Source organism: Triturus cristatus, chromosome 4_2 (assembly GCF_964204655.1).
Source record: "Triturus cristatus chromosome 4_2, aTriCri1.1, whole genome shotgun sequence".
Classification (NCBI taxonomy): domain Eukaryota; kingdom Metazoa; phylum Chordata; class Amphibia; order Caudata; family Salamandridae; genus Triturus; species Triturus cristatus.
This window is the reverse complement of record NC_140586.1, coordinates 318603268-318625969: the sequence shown is the minus strand read 5'-3', so window position 1 is coordinate 318625969 and position 22702 is coordinate 318603268. Positions and strand designations below refer to the sequence as shown.

The following is a 22702-nucleotide window of genomic DNA, read 5'->3' as shown; positions in this document are numbered from 1 at the left end:
AATGAAATCTGTTAGCCAGATCTACATTGGGCATTGCTCACTATTCAATGTGTTTTCCAAAAGGAAGGTTCATACATATGTAACAAATTTGTGCCTATGTGATAATTTATCATCTTAAAATGAGATGTACTTTGTTTTTTTTGTATCCATGCTGGAATGAGGTTCTTTGTTAGGGTGAGAAAAATATCTAAATTGTAGAGTGGCTTTTATTTCCTCAGATGTTGTTTTCTAAACAGTACTGACAATACTGAGCGCAGACATTGAAAGAAAACCATTTACATAGTACCTGATATTTAACATCATCTGGGTTAGACTACCTTGGGTTAAAACTCCCCTCTTACTTAACTCCCTTTCCCAAACTTGCTTCATTTTTATTAGTCTGTTTAATCCTATTTCTCCTTGTCCTCTTCATGATTGTTCAATATTCCAGATGATCTGTTATCTAAACAACCTTCTGACATTTTTTCATAAATCTCTGGATGTCTGGCATCACCCAGCACAAATAAATATTCTGTAACTAACTTCTCCCCCAAAATACCAGGCTCATTTGTAATTCATTACTTTTTGTTATAAATGGGAAATACAGTTCAAATTGTTACTTTGTCAACTTCGAATTGAATGATATCAGAGAAGATTTTTTCTCGCTGGACCGTATGATAATCTGCGTTTATTCCTATTTATTAGTTGTATTTAGCACTGACCCCTACTGAGCGTTTTCTTTACCGAGAACAGTGCAGGTGAGACTGAAATATCAAGCACTTAAAGGTAATAAAGGAAGAGTCCTCATTTTGTGCAGACATCTGAGGGACGTGCTCTCCTGCACCAGTCTTTTGTTTCTGAATTCTGCTTACCATCACAATAAGTGCATTGCTGGTGTGGCCACCACTGAATGTCAAATATGCATTTGCAACTAATACTTTAGGAGCAAATTCATGCTAAAGAGACATGCTGCTGCTGCCACATCATTTGCCTTGCAGCAGGCAGGAGAAGGTTCTTTGAATTAGCTGGGGGTGTTTGTAGCACACACGCTGAGTCCTTGCATTGTGTGTATATAGGGAAGTACATCTAAGGAAGCATTTCCACCAACACAATACATGTATTGACACTGGGGAGCAGGTAAAGAGCTGTGTGAGCACTGGCAAATGTATACAGTACATTATTTGGGCGGGAGTGGCAGCAATCGCTGTTGTGCAACTTAAGAGTGTGTTTTGAGCAGTGTACTGTTACCTGCTACTGATTACGTTCGGAGTTATTTCATCTCCATTTTACATCGGGAGCAATTGCATTGCATGGTAAGATTTCATGCCTTTACATCGCTAGTCTTTTACATTGCAGGTAAGTCAATAAATTCATTTATCAATCTAAACATATTTCTCACCCTCTCGCGGAAATATATGTATATGTCGCCACTAGGTAATTGTAGTTAGATCTGCTTTTCTATACAAAGAGTGTTTTTTTGCTTTCTAATAACTTTGGCCCCATTTGACGAATCTTAGCAAAACATTGCAAAAAAAAGTTCATCCACCTCCGCTCCTTACTGGAACGTTTTGGGGTGATAAGTCAAGCGGGTGTGAGAAATAAGGGAGAGCCCAAAACACAAAATCCCCTTGCATTTCCATAGACTTCTTTAAACAAGGCTACAGCAAAAACTGCTGAAAGTAATTATACCAAATTTAGCAAGAAGCTAGTTCTTGGTCCGCAGATTGCGCTTCTTGTGATTTGATGTAAGTCTGTTCATGTAGTTTTTGAGAAATTAAGAGACCAAAATAATTGGATATCTTGATGGTTGGGTACGTAAGGGTCTCAAGAGACTCTTGTGGGAGCGTCAATTAAAAAGCAGAGTGTTCTAATTGGTCCTGGGAGCTTTTATTTCGCTTAGACCATCTCGTATGTAGTTTAAAAAAAAAATTGTAAATAATAATATAAGGGGGCAGGGTAGGATACCCTGACCCCCTAGGCCCCATTGGGGGGGGGACTAAGAGGGTCCTACCCCAAAGCCTAAAAGAAAAATATGCTGCGATCCCGCAAGACTCTTACGTGATCGAAAAAAACAAATGACGGCGGGCTACATTTATTAACTGTTAGTCCCCGGTGCCCCCCTCACTTGGGCTGCATTCATAAACAGGAGCCCCCCCCCTTGAGCCACCGGTGGCCCCAGGAGGTCCAAGACCCCAAACTTTGTTTATGGTGAGAAGGGACGCTCAGCCCCCATCCACGAGCCATCAGAGGCTCCGAGGGGCCGACCCCCGAGGCGGACCATATTGTGTATGGGGAGGGAGGGCACGCAACCCATCTCCCCGAGCTATCATATGCCCGGGTAGCCTACACTCTGGGCTAAACTCTTTAAACAAGTGGAGGGGGGCCACGCGGCCCCCCTCCCTGAACCATGAAATGCCCCAGGGTGGCCAACCCAGGGCTGACTTTCTTTAGAATTTAACTTAAATTGCACCCTCCTCCTTGAGCCATTAATGGCCCTGGGAATCCCTTCCCTCGGGGCAGACTCGGATGCTATGTCCCGGAGAGCCCACCCCTGGGAGATATTTGTTTCCCTGCTTGAAGTGGCACGGGAACCTGTGTTTGCTCTCGCTTGGCAGGAGCATTTTCAAAACTCCGGCCAAGTGGGAGCAAACACCAAGTTCGCTCCCAGCGGGCGGGAGCTTTGAAAATGCTCCCGGCCGCTGGGAGCAGACTTTTGATCCTGTTTGGAGGGAAACTGAACAAAAATATTGCTCCCACCTGGAGGGAGCAGCATTAGGTGCTGCTTCCTTTGAGCGGGAAGAATGCCAGCTCCCGCTGCATGTGGGGAGCCGGCCGGGGCTACAGTTGCCTTAGGGCTCTCCCTATGGCCCCCAGTAAATGTATGGTAGGAGCCCTGGGTAGCCAGGCCTTGTGGCACAGCCTTTTGGCGGCATGTGAAGAGTTGGCTGCAGGCACGGCGGATGTTGTATTTAAGTATGATAATGAAATATTACTTTTGGTTAAAAAAATTAATTCACTGTACAAAAACAAAGGTTAAAGTGACGTTATAGTTAGGTGAATTTGTCAGTCACAACATTAATGTTTTGAACTAAAAAACAAAAACCTCACGGGTTATAGTTAAAAGAGCTAACTATAACTTGCGCCCCCGCCGTCCACTGCTTATGACCTCACATATAACATCACTCATGACCCCATTTATTACATCACTGATGACATCTCGGTTGACTTCACCGACTGAATCACTGATGACATTATCTTTTTTACACGTTCTTTTGTACAGGTTTCTCTTTAAACGGGTATACCATTAGAGCTACGAAAGTAAGTGCAAAATTGCTCAGAATAATTTGAAGCGTCTTTACTGCTATCATACATACAACCCCCATAGGTAAAGAAAGCTTGTGGTATTTTTAACATTGACCAAATACCATATTCTTCATAGCTAGCAGAGTTCATGTTTACTATGAACCACAGATGAAATGGGTGGGTTACATACTTCATTTTTAGCATAGTGCATGCAGAACTCTAAGCATGCAAGGGTATTGCTTTGACATATACTGGTTGCTAAACATAAATCACACACAACTGAGGGGGGAAGAGGTTAAACTCCTACACCAACCTCCCCAACAAATATCCAAACACACAAAAAAGGACTAGAAGTAAAGAGAAACATACAACTAATGTAATTAGTGGCATGCGCTTTGTTTTTTGAAAAATTCCCTCAACCACAAGTTGTGGCATGCTTAATCATAGGGCTTGCTAACAGCACCCATGCTCAGACCAACGCCTGGGGTGGACAAAAGGGAGGAGGAAGACAAAACAAACACAAAATAATAGGGATCTGAAAACAATATGTTGGTGCAGAGATCGGACTTTAAAACTGGCTCAGGAATGTTCGCCTTCTATTTTATTTTTGGGCTTCCTGGTAAGGATTAAAATGAATATAGGATGGTGGTGTTGTGATTATTAGTAGCCCCACACCCGTCCTGTCTGCATGTTTGTCAACCTGTTTCAGCCGAGTTGATCTAGCCCAAACAGGGGTCTTACAGGTTTCGTCAGGACCTACGATCCCCTAAATTCCCCTTTATCTACTACCTTCCTTTAGTAGGTCGAGGATAGACCCAGTCTGATCTGGAGGCTGCTATACACTGCTTATCTAGCACTGTCCAATAGATGTCGTCCACTGTGTGCTTTTTCTCTAAGTAGTGGGTGGTAAATTACATCATGGCTTTCTTACATCTGATGTTGCTCCTATGTTCCATAATCCGTATTTTAATTTTTTGTGCTGTCATCCCTATGTATAGTAACCAACAAGGGCATTTAATCAGGTAAATGACATTTTCTGAATTACAGTTTGTATGCTTCTTCTGAACCCAGGGATATTTTAAACCTACATCAATGCATTTGGTATCCTTGGTACTCACGAGTAGAGGGTCTGCCAGACAAGGGTAAAATCATGTAAATCATTCCCCATGTAATGAGTGTTTGACTACAGGGATGTAAGGTACAAAATACACAGGCACCTCTGAGCAATCGCCCTTAGTTCAACTGACTAATTCATTTGAACGGATGTACTCCCAGGTAGAGAGACTGCCTGACAAGGTTATAATCATTTAAATAATTCCCCCATGTAGCTAGTGTTTGACTACAGGGAGCCGCCATCGCTCCCGCTCCTTTTTGAGCCACGACCACTGTGAAACTCAGTAAGACTTACTTAAGTCAGAGATGTTCCAGGCACCCGACCCTACGATAGACTTTTGTTTCCATCTGCCACTGGTGTGAGATTGATGTAGATGAATGAGTGGCTTGATCGTGATGAGTTTGTACGAGTGCACAGGCATCTGCTTTAACACACAGAGTCAGTTCTCTCATATGAGGAAATGGTCATGATTGTTATATTTCCATTTACAGGTACTACCACAGTGTGTGTGTATAGCACCCCCAGACCAGATTGGGTCTATCCTCGGCCTACTAAAGAAAGGTAGGAGATGCAGGGGAATTTAGGAGATCGTAGGTCCTGATGAAAGCCGCAAGACCCTTGTTTGAGCTAGAACAAATAGGCTGAAACATGTTGACAAACATGCAGCCAGGAGGGCTGTGGGGCTTCTAAGAATCCCCAACACCACCATCCTATTTTCATTTTAATCCTGACCAGGAAGTCAATGAATAAAAGTGAATTCGGACATTCCTGAGCCAGTTTTAGAGTTCAATCTCTGTAACAATATATATTTTTTCATATCCCTATTATTTTATGTTTGTATTGTCTTCCCCTCTCCCTTTTGCTCCCCCCCCAGGCATTTGTCTGTGCAGGGGTGTTGTCAGCAAGCCCTGTGATGAAGCATCCCACAACTTGTGGGTGAGGGCAGTTTTAAAAAAAGAAAGCGTATGCCACTAATTACATTAGTTGTCTGTTTCGCTATACTCCTACACCTCTTTTGTGTGTTCGGATATACTGGTTGTTCCCATTTGTCTGGACAAAGCTGTGCCTCTCCGACGAGCTCTAATAAGAGCAAAACGTGTCGGGGGAGGGGGGGGGCTAACTTTATTCATTATATGTTGGCTTGGATGGTGTTTTACCAATCCAAAGCTGTAATACCATGCCTGGAATTCAAAAAGGCTTTTATCATTTCTCAGGTCAGCGTTGATGGCACTAGCCAATCCTATGACTTTGCTGCAAAAATGCTTTGTCACCTTAATAGCTCGGCAAGGATGACCCTGCTAATCCTCTTCTTGAAAACTTTGCTGGAAAAAGACATTTAGGGTGAGCAGTTTTAGAGTGTTGGTTTTGTAGAGTGCTGAGCGTGAAGGAATTGCCCTCCGCCTACAATTGGGAAACCAACCGGAGTTCTTTACTTCCTTTCTTGCACATATTATATATATATATATATCGAATCCTCCTTCCGAAGTACCAGCCGGTACTGCCAAAAGACACGGACACTTGAATGCTGGTTCAGATTTTCGTGCTCGGTTTATTGTTTCGTAATTTTGGTTCAGACGCGTTTCGACCGACACAGCGGTCTTGATATATATTTCACTTTAAAAACCATAGGTTTCACACATGTTGTAGTTAGCTGGACATTTCACTCGTAAAAAAACAATGAAATTACCCCGTTATAGTTAGTGCATGCAACTATAACTCACGCGACCGCAATCCTCTGCTGATGACGTCAGATAGGTCCACACTCCTACCATTGTGGAATCCTACAAAATTGCGATCACTCCTTTGGATGCACTTGATTCCTCTGAAGCTGCATGTTGGTCAGAGGGTTCACATTCAGGAACCACTGACTATGCTTTATATTAGAGCACCATACTTCACAGTGGCTTGCTCTGTAAACACATGTTGCTGAGAATCAACAACCAGAAAGGAGACCTGTAATAGGATGTGGGAACAGTTATCCACTTGCGACAAAGCGTAATAGAGCACAGTAACTACACTTTGCTTAAGATGGTAGCTCCCACAGCTCCTCTTTTCAATCTTGATCTTAAGAGAAAGTGCAACTGTGAGAGGAGAATCAAACCTTTGCTCACAAGCACTTTAGAGTGCACATGAAACCCAACAAACACAATGCTTAATACTGCATCCTTAGTGTTGTCTTTTGCCCTTTAAGAGACATTTTCAATGGCCTTAAATAAGTACTCTTTGCTTTGGTATTCAGCAAGAAAATAACTGAGCAAGTTCTAAACATAAAGTAAGCTTTACAGAGAATGTGAACCAATTCCCTTTGGCATTGTCATGCTCACTAGTAATGGTTCCAGAGTCCTAAAATCCAAAGCCCACAATAACTAAAAGCCACTACAGAGAGCTCTCCCGAATACAGAGCTTCGGTATCCTATCGGGACTCCTTTTATAGCACTTGCAGCCAAGATTACCTTGTTGTGAATCCTTGGGCTTGAATGCCCTTGGTGTGTCTTTATGGTTCTTGGAGCCCTAACAGTGGACTCCTAAGCGAAACCTACTTCTGAACTAACCATAGAATTAGCAGGAAGACTCTGTGAGGCACACCAGCTCAGTCTACGTGATGCAAGCTGACAACTTCACCAACACATTGCTGCCACACTTTGGAGAGAAGTGCTTTGCTGAAGTGAGTGAGGCTAAGATCTTACACATTCCTTCTGATGAGCACAACAAATGGATCGCCTCGCTGGCCCTAGAGAGCATGTACACAAGAGTGTGAGTACGAGGAAAACCAGTTCCAAGTTCATTTGCGCAGGAGGTCCTGGTTTTGAGCATCAGGAATCTTACATCACTGTTAATCAGTTGTGCAGTATCGGAAACCATATCTGGTGAAGACGTTGAAGGCTTGTGAAGAAACTGTAATATTTACTTTCCTAGACCTGGAATATGAAAAGATATAATTATAGCGCAAAGGTGAAAGAGTGAAGCCCCTTTCTGTACCCAAAGAGACGTAGTAATGACGTGCTTTATGCAGCACATATGAAAAAGTAAGGATTACTAGCTCCTTGGTCACACCCCCCATTTGGTTTTATTTAGGCATGGGTCTGTTGTGTGCCCTCAAGGTGTGTGGTATCAGACCGGGTTCACCGAAACATGCTTCGGCACAGAAACTAAGCCACAGGCAGGACTGGGAAAAACATTGATTGATGAACTTAAAAGTTGTGCACTATATTAGGTGTATATACCGTACGAAAGAAAAATGATTGTGTGTGTGTGTGTGTATATATATATGGACTAGGCACGAAATACAAATAAACAAGATTTGAAAGCATCGGCGAGTGAAGTTGTCCGTTCCTGCAGTTGTGCGCCATTGCACTTTGGGAAGTTTCTTCGATATATATATATATATATATATATATATATATATATATATGTGTGTGTATATGTGTATATATATATATATATATATACACACAACGAAGATTTCCCTGCACCTCCACAGAAATGGCGAACAGAGACAGCAGACCCAGTCAAATGAGGTAAGATGGCGTTTATTGTTCTCTCAACCTCGAACCTGACGCGTTTCGGGCCACAAAAGCCCTTGCTCAAAAGTCAGCTTGAAGCACTCTCGTCATTATTTTTAAATGCTCAACAGTGATAGGAGTGACCACACCACATGGTGCATAGACATAGAAAGTGAAACATTTACTTCACGGCACTGACAATGTGAAAAGTCTGTTTTCTTCACATATGTTGAATCATTACTGCTTAAATGCTTGTAAATCAACAATTTTGTTACAATATACGACCAAAATAGAGAAATTAGTACTAAAAAATCATTTTAAAAGCTAAATTTTAAAAGCTAATAAATATGTTTAATAAATAAAGTTTCTTTCCATAAAAAATTATTTATTTAATAAAACACATATATTTTTGATCCTCAAGAAATGTTAAAATTGTTTAGCCCTTAGATAGATAAATATATAGCCATAATGCAACAATTTAAGAGGATAGAACAGGATTAATCTAATGGTTTTAATAAAACGTATCAGCCTAAATGCTGTGTTAATTAACTACATCCTATGTAAGCAGATTGATCAGTGCAGTGTTACACATCTAAGTTAAAAATACTAACTATCTAATTCATCCATGGATCACCGTAAAGTGCAAGTGCAATAATCAACTGTAAAAAATCTGTGCATGTAAACATATAAAAACATCAAGATATCCAGTAAAAGAAGGCTGAAAACCCACATTCAACAAAGTTAAAATACGGGCTAAAAACCTAACTAAAACCATTTGATGTTTTCATGTGCAAAGTGAAAAGGGGAGAGGGGATTATAGTAATCTTAACTGTATGATCAGAGATCATATACCCAAAATCGTGTTTCCGGGAGTTCCCAAAGATTGATAAAAGGTAAAAAATTAGTAAAAAAATCGATAAAAATTATTGTTGTTGTTATTCATATTATAGGAAACATGTGTCTTCTATACTGAATAAGCCCAAAGGTGTAACTCTCTAGTATTTACAAAAAATGGTACATCTCATCTGTGTTGTTCAATCCATTCGGGGTCCTGCTATCTAATTCAATAATCATTTTAGATTCCAGTTGCCTAAGGATTCTTTCCCTGTTTCCCCCACGTCTCAGTTTAGGTACATTTGCTATTACAAAATATGTCAAACATTTCAGATCGTTATTGTGTACCATTTTGAAATGCCTAGCCACAGGATAGGAAGAATCATTGTTGACTATGGCTCGTAAATGTTGTAGGATTCTGACGTGCACCTGCAGCTTAGTACTGCCCACATATCTAAGTCCACAGGTGCACGTCAGTACATACACTGCAAATTCCGTTTTGCAAGTGAATCTACCCTGAATTTTTATCAACTTGGGGCTAAAAGGGGTAGAATAGGTGTCAGTATTCACTCCGAATTTGCAGGCTCTACAAGAGGAACATTTAATGAACCCCAATTTAGGTTGTAGCCAAGGTCTCACAGCAGCTAGTTCAGGGAATGGTTTCACGATCTGTGTCCTCATGGAAGGGCCCTTCCTATGGGTAATCGTGGGGTATCCTGGCATTATAGGAGCTAATACACCATCTGTCATAATGATAGGCCAATTGCGCTTGACAATTGCCTTAATCTGTCTTTCCTGCCTGTTGAACGCCGTGATAAGTCTAGGAATATTGTTCAAGTTATCTTTGTCTTCCGACTGGCTCTTGGGAGATAAGAGTGTCATTCTGGATTTTACATCTACTTTAGAGATTGCCTCATTGAGGATAGATTCCTTGTACCCTCTAATGCGCAATCTTCTCAGTGTCTCTTGCTTGCATATTTCATAATCCTCAGGCGTGCTACAAATACGTTTTAGACGTGTTAGTTCACCTAGAGGTATGCTCCTGATTGTATGGTGGGGATGTGCGCTGCTGGCATGCAGCGTAGTGTTCCCTGCTGTTGATTTTCTATGCAGGGAAGTTGCCAGCTGTTTCTCTTGCACATAGATTTTGACATCTAAGAAATCAATTTGTGTAGTGCTCAAATGTGAAGTGAATTTGAGATTATAGACATTATTGTTAATTTTGTCAATAAAGTTTTTTGCACTTAACTCATCCCCTTTCCAAATAATCAGGACATCATCAATGTAACGCCACCACTGCATAATGTGGGTACAATAGTCATTCTGAAATGTAATTTTGAGGACCTGCTCCTCCCACCACCCCACATGAAGGCATGCATGCGTAGCTAGGGGAGAAGCAGGCCCCCATCGCTACGCCTCTCTTCTGTACGTATACTTCATTACCAAACACAAAATAATTATTAAAAAGACACCATGTCACTAAATCTACTAGCATCTTCTTATGGTTGTACATTTCTAATGGTCTTGTATTCAAGAAATGTGACAGGGCATTCAGTCCTGTTTTGTGTTCAATGCTAGTGTACAGTGACTCTATGTCCAGCGTGATGAGTAATAGATCTTCAGTCCATTGAATGTTGGTAAGTTTGTTTAAAAGATCACCAGTGTCTTTAATGTAAGTAGGGAGTTCTTTGACCAGGTCTTGTAGGAAGAAATCTATGTATTGTGTAATGTGTTCTCCCATGCTTCCAATAGCTGCTATTATAGGTCTCCCCGGCACTGGATTGATCATTTTGTGGACCTTAGGAATGAAATATAACCTGGGTAAGACTGGGTGTTCCACAAACAAAAAATTGAATTCATCATTAGAAATACATCCATCTCTTTTCCATTGTAGTAGCTTACTTTTTAGGCCACTTCTGGCTGTATTGTACGCTTTGTGGTCTACTTTTTCGTAGCATGTTGTGTCTTCCAGATGCCGTTTTGCTTCAATTTTATAATCCTTTTGAGGCCACAGTACAACATTCCCTCCTTTGTCCGATTTTGTTACCAGGATTTCATGATGTGACTCTAGTTTTTTCATAAGCTCAAAGTATTTTGTTTCCTGGTAACTTTTGTGCCGTTTTTTGTGTTTGGTTTGATGGTGTAGTTTTTTGATGTCCTCTACTACCACTTCATGAAAGATGTCAATGGCGTCTTTCGGCATTATTGGGATAAATCGTGATTTTGGTTTGAATGGACTTATACCAGCTCCGCTCTGTTTGATGTTTGCAGCTGCTAGGCACTCTTGTGTGTTCGCTAGATCAGTATTTTCCTGAGTGGCATTCTCAAATAGATGGTGTAAAGTCAGAAGAGAAGGCACATCCTTAGCTTGTAGTTGTATTTCTTCTGTATTTGCCTTCACCTCTGTTTGGGTGTCTTTTAGACCCTCCTTGATGGCAAAAAACTTTTTTAATTTTAGTTTTCGTATGAAACAAAAAATGTCAATTCGTGTGCGGGTGTAATTGAAATCGCTGACTGGGCAGAACGAGAGTCCCAAGGATAATAATTGCTTTTCTGCTTGGGTGAGGGTGAGGGTGGACAGATTGATGATAGTATTGTCATCTATGTCTATTTTTTGTGCCAGAAGGTTTTTCTTGGCTTTTTGCTTGTGGCTTTTCCGCCTTTCCCTCCTTCATATGTTGTTCCTTTTGCGTCTTCTTTCCTTGTTGGCTGTCGAGGTCGTAGAGTTTGGCGCCGATCCAGCGCGCAAAAATCCTCCTCCTCACCAAGGTTTAGTACTCTGCTTGGCATTTCATCCCCCATGATACTTCCTCTTTCCGATGAATTTTCACTTGTGAGGGATTCATTATCCGATATTGTCATCCGTTCATTGCTTGCATGCATGGGTAGAGTTGGTGTCTGACCTCTGTTCTGGCTGTTGGTTCCCTTTATTTCCTTTATTGTAGATTTTATTGCGTTTTGCTGTTTCATATTTGCGGGCGAATGTGTAGATGCGGCCCTGTTCATAGTCCGCTTGGTCCCTGGCGAATTTGAAGGCTTTGCGTGCTTTTATTTTTTCTTCTTGCTTTTTTAGGCGTTCCTTTATTTCTGCCCTTGTTTTATTGATAAATTCATTTGGTTCCATTTTGCTCAAGCTTTCATTGAGCTGCTCGATTCACTTAAACCATAGGTTTCACGCATGTTATAGTTAGGTGGACATTTTACTCGAAAAAACCCAATGAAATTCCACCGTTATAGTTAGTTCAGATAACTATAACTCGCGCGCCCGCAATCCACTCCTCATGACGTCACATATTGCATCACTGATGACATGGTCAGTGGCATCACTCATGACATCACTGATGACATCATCCTTTTGATAGAGTGGCGGTTTTTTTTCGAGTGAAATGTCCACCTAACTATAACATGCATGAAACCTATGGTTTTTTAAGTGAATTTGTACGTTTTTTTAAATGCTAAGTTATGTTTTTTTTGTTTTTTTTTTATGATTTTTCACCGTGCACGCACCCCGCGATTTTTTTTTTTTTTTTTTTTTAAGTTTTTGAAAACCTTTATTGAAACATTACGGTACACAGCAAAGAGCCTACAACCCAGCGGGCCGGCCGCGAGAAACACATTTGGATGTATATCTGATCACACAGCCCCATGCCGTCAACCCGGAGGCCCGGCGGCGTTAAGGAGTGTACACGTACCGTGAGGTAGAGAAGAATGTCACTTGTCTCAGACTTAAGCAAACAATCACAAATTAGGTCAGGCTGCCCAGGATGCATAAAGTGCCGAAACTTTCAACTCCCCCCCCCTCCCCCTCCCGAAACATCGGTCAGCACTGCCCCGCGATTTTTTTTAATAAAAAATAAAATGTCTTTTCACCCTTCGGGGTCCTTTAGGGACCCCCTGACAAAGGCTAGGGGGTCAGGAACTCTCTACCCTGCCCCCTTTTCACGTTCGCCACCTCTCTTTTTCACTCGCGCACTCACAACAAACAAAATGGCGGCCGGCACTTCCTGATTTCTACCGATTCGAACGTTGACTGACATGTAACCACCAATCAGAATTATGCTTGCGCACACCGTGCGCGGCTATAGATATGTATGTGCTTTTAACTGCAATTTTCTCAAACTACTGAACAGATTAACTGCACACATGCAAAATACACTTCCCTGACCTGAGGACTACCTCTCTGCCAAATTTAAAGTAATTCTGTTCAGCCGTTCGGGCTGTACCTTCGACTAAAGGTCCTATGGGAAAATGCATGGGGAAAACGCGTTTTGGAACCCCCCTTTTTTCTCGGCCCCCGCTTGACGAATCACCCCGAAACTTTCAGGGTAGGAGCTGAGCGGAGCGCCCCATTAGTTTTGAAAATTTCGCGAGGATTCGTCAACCGGCGCCAAAGTTATTCAAAATAGAATTTTCAGATTTCCTATGGAAACACGGTCCTAACTATAACTATCTACTGGCGACCGCCAGTAGATAATATAAATATATATATATATATATATATATATATATATCGTGATGAACAAATGATCTGGTTAATTGGATGTAATTATTTTTTCCACTTTGCACTGAGGATAGTATAGATTAATATAGGACGTTGCTGTTGCACACTATTTTATATTGTAGTATGTCTGGGGTTTGGGTGGTGTGTGAGGGGGTTGATTGTGTATGTGATGCGGGAGCTATTGATGAAATCTGTTTGTGATTGCATTTATTTTTGTGTAAATAGGACATTGAATTATTAAATAGAATCTATGTGAAGTAAATATGTACTTTGTTGAAACTATGAAACTTTGTCATAATAAATGAAATGTGAATATTTTGCTTTAAATGGACTCCATACGAGTATTTATTGAGAAGTGGAAACATTAAATGTAGTGAATTTTTAGCAATTTTGTATTGAAATCAAGGAGGCGGTTTGTTTCATTGGTTCTTTCCCCTGTTCCGCTCCCTGTATTGATTATCAAGGGCCCTCTTTTTTTATTTTAGTACATGGAAACTTATCCCGTAAGTCCTCGGAGTGGGAGCAGCAGAGGGCAAGAGGGAGCCAGACTGGCAAGGTGTACAAAGAGTTTCTGTCAATCTATGCAGCACAGGAGTGTGTTTTCAACAACCAAAACACTCTTACTCTTAAATAACTATCATTGTATGTGGGGCAGAGAGTGAGAATGAGCCTACTGGAAGCATGCACAATCAACAGCACTCTGTGTGGACACCCAAGGCCCATACTCACACGACCGTGGATTGATCATATCTTTGAGACATCTGATGCATTTTCACAGATAATTCACTCATCAAAATAAGGGAATAAATTACCATTCTAATATGGTCACTGCAGAGGCCTTCAGTAGGACAAGACTGTTGCTTACATCTGTCGTTTGGTTCTGACATAGTGACTGAAAGAATAGATGGATGACTGAGAAATTGAATGCATCAGTGGGTGAATGATTTAGTGAGTGAATGTACAGATGTATGATTAAAAGTATGAGTTCATTGATGGTCAAGGTAAGTGCATGGATTGAAAGTTGCATGGATGGTTGAATGAATGGGTAAGTAAATGCCAGCATTAGTGAGTCATCATTGTATGTACTAATTTACCCAATAACTTATCCTTGTGCTTTTTTACCTACCCACTGAATCTTCCAAACGTACACCTACTCTTTCATCCACACAAACCCACCAACCAATTAAGCTCTTAACATTTTAAGTTCTTTGGTACTAAATAATGCTTCACCCATGCCAGTTCAAGCAACGTGGGCAGCATCACACTCTCAACTTCCAGACAGGAACAGACATGGCTATGGTTGTTGGATTTGTCTGAGAAATTGTTCTTTGGCAAACTCATATTTATGGTACCACGCCTGTAGTTTAATGACATTGAAATTTTCAAAAAAGAGAAACTGTTCCATATCCAGAATATACATCTGTGTCGGATGAAGCACACTTTATTAAGAACTTTCTTTAGCAGGGGAGTTAAGGGGGTTGATTATCATTTATGGGAAAGTTAAATTTCTGCTGCGTATCAGCGCATGTAGTTTCATCTCTTCAACTTGTCAGTACTAAATTGTTTTGGGACACACTATGCTGAAAGATGTTACTTTTTTCTCATGGCGCACCCACTTCTTTTATGTAGCCACTCGAGTGCCTAAATCCACATCTTTCTCATTCCTTTTCCTGTGCAGAGAATGAACAGCAAATTGAGCCACATGAAGGAGAAGGTCAACGAGGGCCAGAACCCCTTGCCGCTGTTTACCTGTCTACATGTCAAGCCTGATGTTTCAGAGCTTATGTTTGCAGGTATGATGTTCCTTATAATGGGACCAATTGACTTATTTTACTGCATCCCTCACAGGAGAAGAATAAACAATTATGTGTCTTACATTATTATCATGAAGATGAGTACCACTGATTGCCGCAGGGACCTCGGCTACCATTTCAATTGCAGATCACTTCACATACTGAGGCAAGGGGGATGACGATTTTGGGCTGCATTTGGGGTATATAATAAGGGACCATGGATACCGGATTCTTACATTAGTTTCATGATCTACAAGTGTGATGAATTTATTTACATCCACTGAATCTAAGTGGGACTAATTTAATAGTCATTTGATCTACTGAAAAAATCTTTTATTTGACCATGAACCACTAACATTAGGGACCTTTGGGAGAGAGTTCCGATTGGTGGTATCAGTTTAAGTTAACAGATGTAAAAGGCTTCCTTTGTTCTGGTTAAAATCTGTCAACATTTTCAATAAATAAGAGTGTGCTTAAATTTGCATGTTTACTTTAGTATGTCCATGAACTTTAGTAATGTACTTGTTGTCCACACAGTATTTTGTGCATCCTGCATTTGAGAACGGTTGTCTTTAGCTTGGGTCAGTGGTCTCCCAGGACGATAGCCTGACACTACTGTGGAGTCATAGCTGGGAATCTTTGGATCAAACTTGTTGGGTGGGAAGGGATCTGAAGGATTGAAAGGAAGGTATTTACATGGGACAGCCTTCCTGCTCAAGCACTGGGTCACATTAGTAACTAAACCCAGAAAGGCAGAGATAGACATGAAGGGGAAGTTACAGTGTTTGAAGAAAGGATGTGCTAGAAACAAAACAGGATTTAGTGTGTTACTGCAGGCAGTGGAATGTAGTCTGGTTGGATCTGTGGTAAGTTTGTATGCATCACTTATTCCTATCCAAGTGTGAGATTACAATAAGAGAGAGGTGTTGTATGCATGCATAATATATAGCTGATAGATTTACTTTAGATTATTTAACATACTTCATTCTGGACAAAGCACTAGTGGCCTTTCTACCCGTTCTCATTGGCTTGCAAAATTGGGAATACTTAGAGACATCTTAACTGTGTGATTTAAACCACACATGAATTAGATATTGCATATCTTCATGTTTTCCATAGTTTTGTTAGTTTTATTATGGTACATGCCACAGTCAGTTGCAAGAAACTCCAGCTATTTACTAAGATTGAATAGTAGGATGCAATGGCAGAAAAGCATGAGGCTGTGAGATGAGCCCTTAGTTGCTTCTTACATGATTACAGCTATTTGGCAAGATCTTTCTTTTCTAGGCCAGAAAACCACTTGAATATTTGAGCACGTTTCCCATAGTAATAAAGGCTGTGACTGTTTAAGCTGTTCAGCAAGCGACGGATCCGCATAGCAAATATGCACACACCAGATGAAATGCTCATTATTACTTTACCACAAGCAATGGCCTGGTAATTTTAACTAGTATGAGTTCTAGTCCTTTCTTTGCAGTATCCTTACTAAATGAGCTCTAGCCTGGTCCTGGAAAGAAGCACCCGCCCTGGCTCTCAGAACTCTATTTTCCTCCTAATTCTTGATGTTATTTATATACCTTTATCTCCTTCTTCCTGTTCCATAAACTTTTGACTGCCACATCATACTGCACCTTTTCAAGCATACATATGTGGTCATGACTAGTATAATTCTGGAGTATGTAGGGAAAACAAAGATCGCTACCAATAAATAATTGTGCAATTACTACTGCATCAGTCATCCTCGTCACAACCCTTAGTGATTGACGATTGATTGAAAAGAAGTCCGCACAGTAAGGTCTCAGAAGATTAAAAACAGAAAAACTGGATTAAAAGGGATGCAAGACTCAGTGACTTTTATTAGGGCATGAAGCATTTTGTACTGGTATGGTGGTGTCAATCCCACAGAAAAAACGATATACGAGCATTTGCTGACACCAGCATATATTGGAAGGTAAAGGTATTTTGGAACTCCTATGTAGCAGCATTGAAAAAGTCTGAAGGAAATACCCCGAGCTGTTACACATAACTGTCTGTGGAGCAAGTGAGTTTGTCATGACATGGGAGTAGGGTGGAACTAAATCTAAATGGAGGGCAACATAGGGCTAGGAGATGTCACAGTGACACCTGTCTCCTGAATGACGCTCTGACCTTAATCAGTAAAGAACTGTGCCAAAGATGATGGATGAAGTGGTAAATGATGTTTCATAAACACTGCTACTAAAACACTAGTCTGACTTGCTTCACAATTGTTGGTTGCTCTTCACCAGTTGATAAGAGGACTAGAGTGCATTTTTGCCTGATATGAAAATTACATTTTGAAGCCCCGGTTTGATTTTATCCACATCCAGACCTAGTCCCCATTAGTTACCAAGCAACTTCCTTCTGGTCTTTTCTGGCCACACGACTGATATTGGACCCGTTCTCCTTTGAAATCAAGTACAATTGTCACTCTTCGTCTGATAAACTTTTTTTCATCCACTCAAGACTGTCCATCTGCTGGATTTTCAGCACAGCTCTTGTGAATGCTGCAGCTCACCAGTATCAGAGAATGCTAAGACGGTCGTAGGCAGTTTCTTTCTGCTGACAACAGACCTCTATTGAAGTACCAGGATAAGGGCTAGATATTTTTGGCTTCTAATCAAAGTCTGTGGACTTCGGAATGTCGAAGCAACATAAGGCAATAAAACCGGTCTTAGGGTTTTGGATAAAGTTGGATCTTAAGTGGGCTATCCAAGAACAACACAACTTATTTCACATATGTAATTCAATTTTAGGCTATGAGTTCATAATATTACTCAAACCCACAGATCAAGAGTATAATAAAAGCTAAGTTAATTTATTTCAAGTAATATAATTTTCATAAGATTCCATTATTTTCCTTTTTTTTAAATACAGTGCAAAATAGGTGACCAGGATAAAATACAATACATCCTAACCCAGCACACAACGTGAATACAAGATAATGAAGGGAGAAAGCATGGTGGGACCAAAGTCAACATAGAAAAAAAAAATAACAATTTAACAGAACAATAAATAACAAAACATCAAACATTGTGCATAGACAATTACACAAATGACACAAAAAAAAGTGGGCATCAGACTGCATACTACTAAAAACTCATTTATCTCGATTCCTTATTAACATATGACTGAACATACTTTGCAGTGACATATGTAATAGACAAAATTCTTTGTGTTTTTTGGTGAATGTATTGTAGAATATTGTATTATGCTCTTACATTACCTTACATTATTACTGCTCAATTGCTGCTTCTAGGGACTTCCACTGCCGCACTTTGGTGTCAGTCCAGTATGGTAAAGGAAAATAACCAAAAGAGTAAAAAGCTATTTTCCCATACTTGATGGAGAGTGTGAGCCGCCCTCCAACTCACAGTAACCGAGTTTCCTGAGTGTTCCCCACCCATTTTACCACTTCTAAATTCAGAAGTGACAGCCACGAAGCCCACAGATTATAAGGTAACAAAGTGGTGCTACCTATTCACTATTTACATTCTTGTTTGATTGTTGAGAGAAGGCGGAGCTTGCTCTCATGTGTTGTGGTAATGTGTGAGGACAGATTGTTGGATATGGTGGCCTTCTCCACCTCACCACACAAAGTCTTAGTATAGGATGTTGTGGACTGGCCACTACCACCCAGATTAATATTGATTGGTTCTGCCTGGATTCTCGCACAAGTCTGTTCCTCCTCTTGAGAAACTCGGACACTCAGAAGTAGGTGTCCCTTTAGGATTTTGCTGCTCACAACATGACGATTCCCTGTGTTACCAGAGGTTTTCCAGTGAGTTTTTTTTTTTATTATTTAGGTTTGTTTGCTTAGATATGGCTTGGACAGCTGCCCATCCTGGTCTCAGAAGAGGTAATCAGTTTCCAACTACTGTCTTGTGTTACACGCTTTTTTCATTACAACAAACAAATGATGGACGGAATGCTGACAATGCAGACATTCTCCCCCAGTCAAGAGATCTGGGTTAAATCCATCGTTCTTTTGCCCACTACGCCACCCCAGTTTAGACATGGCCATATGCAAATCAGTCTTGACCCTGTGCCTCATGGGAACAGTCCAGCCCGAACTGCCAAGCCATGTCTTCTCTGGACCAGAATCAAGCATCCTAGGACCGGTTTCTGGCTATCAGCCGTCATCAGCCAGGATAGCTTGACTCCAGTGGCGTAGTGAGCACGGGTCCCACGTCTGGGAATACCCATCCCACTTAGGGCGAAAAGCGTTACAACAAACAAATGATGGACGGAATGCTGACAATGCAGACATTCTCCCCCAGTCAAGAGATCTGGGTTAAATCCATCGTTCTTTTGCCCACTACGCCACCCCAGTTTAGACATGGCCATATGCAAATCAGTCTTGACCCTGTGCCTCATGGGAACAGTCCGTAGGGTATTCCCAGACGTGGGACCCGTGCTCACTACGCCACTGGAGTCAAGCTATCCTGGCTGATGACGGCTGATAGCCAGAAACCGGTCCTAGGATGCTTGATTCCGGTCCAGGGAAGACATGGCTTGGCAGTTCGGGCTGGACTGTTCCCATGAGGCACAGGGTCAAGACTGATTTGCATATGGCCATGTCTAAACTGGGGTGGTGTAGTGGGCAAAAGAACGATGGATTTAACCCAGATCTCTTGACTGGGGGAGAATGTATGCATTGTCAGCATTCCGTCCATCATTTGTTTGTTGTAACGCTTTTCGCCCTAAGTGGGATGGGTATTCCCAGACGTGGGACCCGTGCTCACTACGCCACTGGAGTCAAGCTATCCTGGCTGATGACGGCTGATAGCCAGAAACCGGTCCTAGGATGCTTGATTCCGGTCCAGGGAAGACATGGCTTGGCAGTTCGGGCTGGACTGTTCCCATGAGGCACAGGGTCAAGACTGATTTGCATATGGCCATGTCTAAACTGGGGTGGTGTAGTGGGCAAAAGAACGATGGATTTAACCCAGATCTCTTGACTGGGGGAGAATGTATGCATTGTCAGCATTCCGTCCATCATTTGTTTGTTGTAACGCTTTTCGCCCTAAGTGGGATGGGTATTCCCAGACGTGGGACCCGTGCTCACTACGCCACTGGAGTCAAGCTATCCTGGCTGATGACGGCTGATAGCCAGAAACCGGTCCTAGGATGCTTGATTCCGGTCCAGGGAAGACATGGCTTGGCAGTTCGGGCTGGACTGTTCCCATGAGGCACAGGGTCAAGACTGATTTGCATATGGCCATGTCTAAACTGGGGTGGTGTAGTGGGCAAAAGAACGATGGATTTAACCCAGATCTCTTGACTGGGGGAGAATGTATGCATTGTCAGCATTCCGTCCATCATTTGTTTGTTGTAACGCTTTTCGCCCTAAGTGGGATGGGTATTCCCAGACGTGGGACCCGTGCTCACTACGCCACTGGAGTCAAGCTATCCTGGCTGATGACGGCTGATAGCCAGAAACCGGTCCTAGGATGCTTGATTCCGGTCCAGGGAAGACATGGCTTGGCAGTTCGGGCTGGACTGTTCCCATGAGGCACAGGGTCAAGACTGATTTGCATATGGCCATGTCTAAACTGGGGTGGTGTAGTGGGCAAAAGAACGATGGATTTAACCCAGATCTCTTGACTGGGGGAGAATGTATGCATTGTCAGCATTCCGTCCATCATTTGTTTGTTGTAACGCTTTTCGCCCTAAGTGGGATGGGTATTCCCAGACGTGGGACCCGTGCTCACTACGCCACTGGAGTCAAGCTATCCTGGCTGATGACGGCTGATAGCCAGAAACCGGTCCTAGGATGCTTGATTCCGGTCCAGGGAAGACATGGCTTGGCAGTTCGGGCTGGACTGTTCCCATGAGGCACAGGGTCAAGACTGATTTGCATATGGCCATGTCTAAACTGGGGTGGTGTAGTGGGCAAAAGAACGATGGATTTAACCCAGATCTCTTGACTGGGGGAGAATGTATGCATTGTCAGCATTCCGTCCATCATTTGTTTGTTGTAACGCTTTTCGCCCTAAGTGGGATGGGTATTCCCAGACGTGGGACCCGTGCTCACTACGCCACTGGAGTCAAGCTATCCTGGCTGATGACGGCTGATAGCCAGAAACCGGTCCTAGGATGCTTGATTCCGGTCCAGGGAAGACATGGCTTGGCAGTTCGGGCTGGACTGTTCCCATGAGGCACAGGGTCAAGACTGATTTGCATATGGCCATGTCTAAACTGGGGTGGTGTAGTGGGCAAAAGAACGATGGATTTAACCCAGATCTCTTGACTGGGGGAGAATGTATGCATTGTCAGCATTCCGTCCATCATTTGTTTGTTGTAACGCTTTTCGCCCTAAGTGGGATGGGTATTCCCAGACGTGGGACCCGTGCTCACTACGCCACTGGAGTCAAGCTATCCTGGCTGATGACGGCTGATAGCCAGAAACCGGTCCTAGGATGCTTGATTCCGGTCCAGGGAAGACATGGCTTGGCAGTTCGGGCTGGACTGTTCCCATGAGGCACAGGGTCAAGACTGATTTGCATATGGCCATGTCTAAACTGGGGTGGTGTAGTGGGCAAAAGAACGATGGATTTAACCCAGATCTCTTGACTGGGGGAGAATGTATGCATTGTCAGCATTCCGTCCATCATTTGTTTGTTGTAACGCTTTTCGCCCTAAGTGGGATGGGTATTCCCAGACGTGGGACCCGTGCTCACTACGCCACTGGAGTCAAGCTATCCTGGCTGATGACGGCTGATAGCCAGAAACCGGTCCTAGGATGCTTGATTCCGGTCCAGGGAAGACATGGCTTGGCAGTTCGGGCTGGACTGTTCCCATGAGGCACAGGGTCAAGACTGATTTGCATATGGCCATGTCTAAACTGGGGTGGTGTAGTGGGCAAAAGAACGATGGATTTAACCCAGATCTCTTGACTGGGGGAGAATGTATGCATTGTCAGCATTCCGTCCATCATTTGTTTGTTGTAACACGCTTTTTTCAGGCAGACCTTTCTTTTCAGATCCTCATCTCCGTTCCTTTGTTTTCTGTAGACTTTTTTCTTACCCATGCCTCATGAATGCTTTTTCAGACAAGTATTCCCATTTTAGCTGAGCTGAGCCCAGTTTATAGTTAATTTCTAGCCTGGGAGGCATGTAAAAACTCCTGGCAAAGCTGGAGGCCATTGGGATCCTGCCACATACAATATCCCCATACCAAGCTATGGAACCACCCATGTGTCCTAGTTATTGTCCAGGTACTGTATCCCTACTTTTACAGTGAGCACAGCAAGTTTTCTGTGGAAATGAGGTGGCATCTCTTTGTAACTTCTCCTTCACCATTCCCCCTTTATTTCTTCCATTCGTAAATGTTTACTTTCAGGTAGTAATACTTTCCGCCGACATGCCTGGGACCCCTTCCCCCCCATCCCCTTTGAGGATCAAGCATGTAAGATTAGAATTTAAATGAATTGTTCTCTCCATATAACACTGTTCTGATGGATACATCTGCCAGTGGATTCCTCACCTTGTGAATATCCCCTGCGCCAGCAACATTCGGAAACTTTTGTAGAAGTCCACGCCGATGAGGTCGAATACGACGTCACAGAGACGCGGCTCCGCTCGCAACTCCGTTGACGTCACGGGATCCATAAGAAGACCTCGTTGGCGTGATGACGTCAGTTCCCTTTTTTCCG

At 42.3% G+C, this 22702-nt stretch overlaps 1 protein-coding gene across 1 annotated transcript in view; it reads left to right on the top strand.

The window, feature by feature from the left end:
- The window catches only part of PLA2G4A (phospholipase A2 group IVA), a 737221-nt gene that overhangs the window by 391102 nt on the left and 323417 nt on the right, over positions 1-22702 (top strand). Inside the window, exon 10 of the mRNA XM_085601661.1 lies at positions 14913-15027. Coding sequence (XP_085457787.1) covers positions 14913-15027 — 115 coding nt within the window. The remainder of the gene's footprint in view (positions 1-14912; positions 15028-22702) is intronic.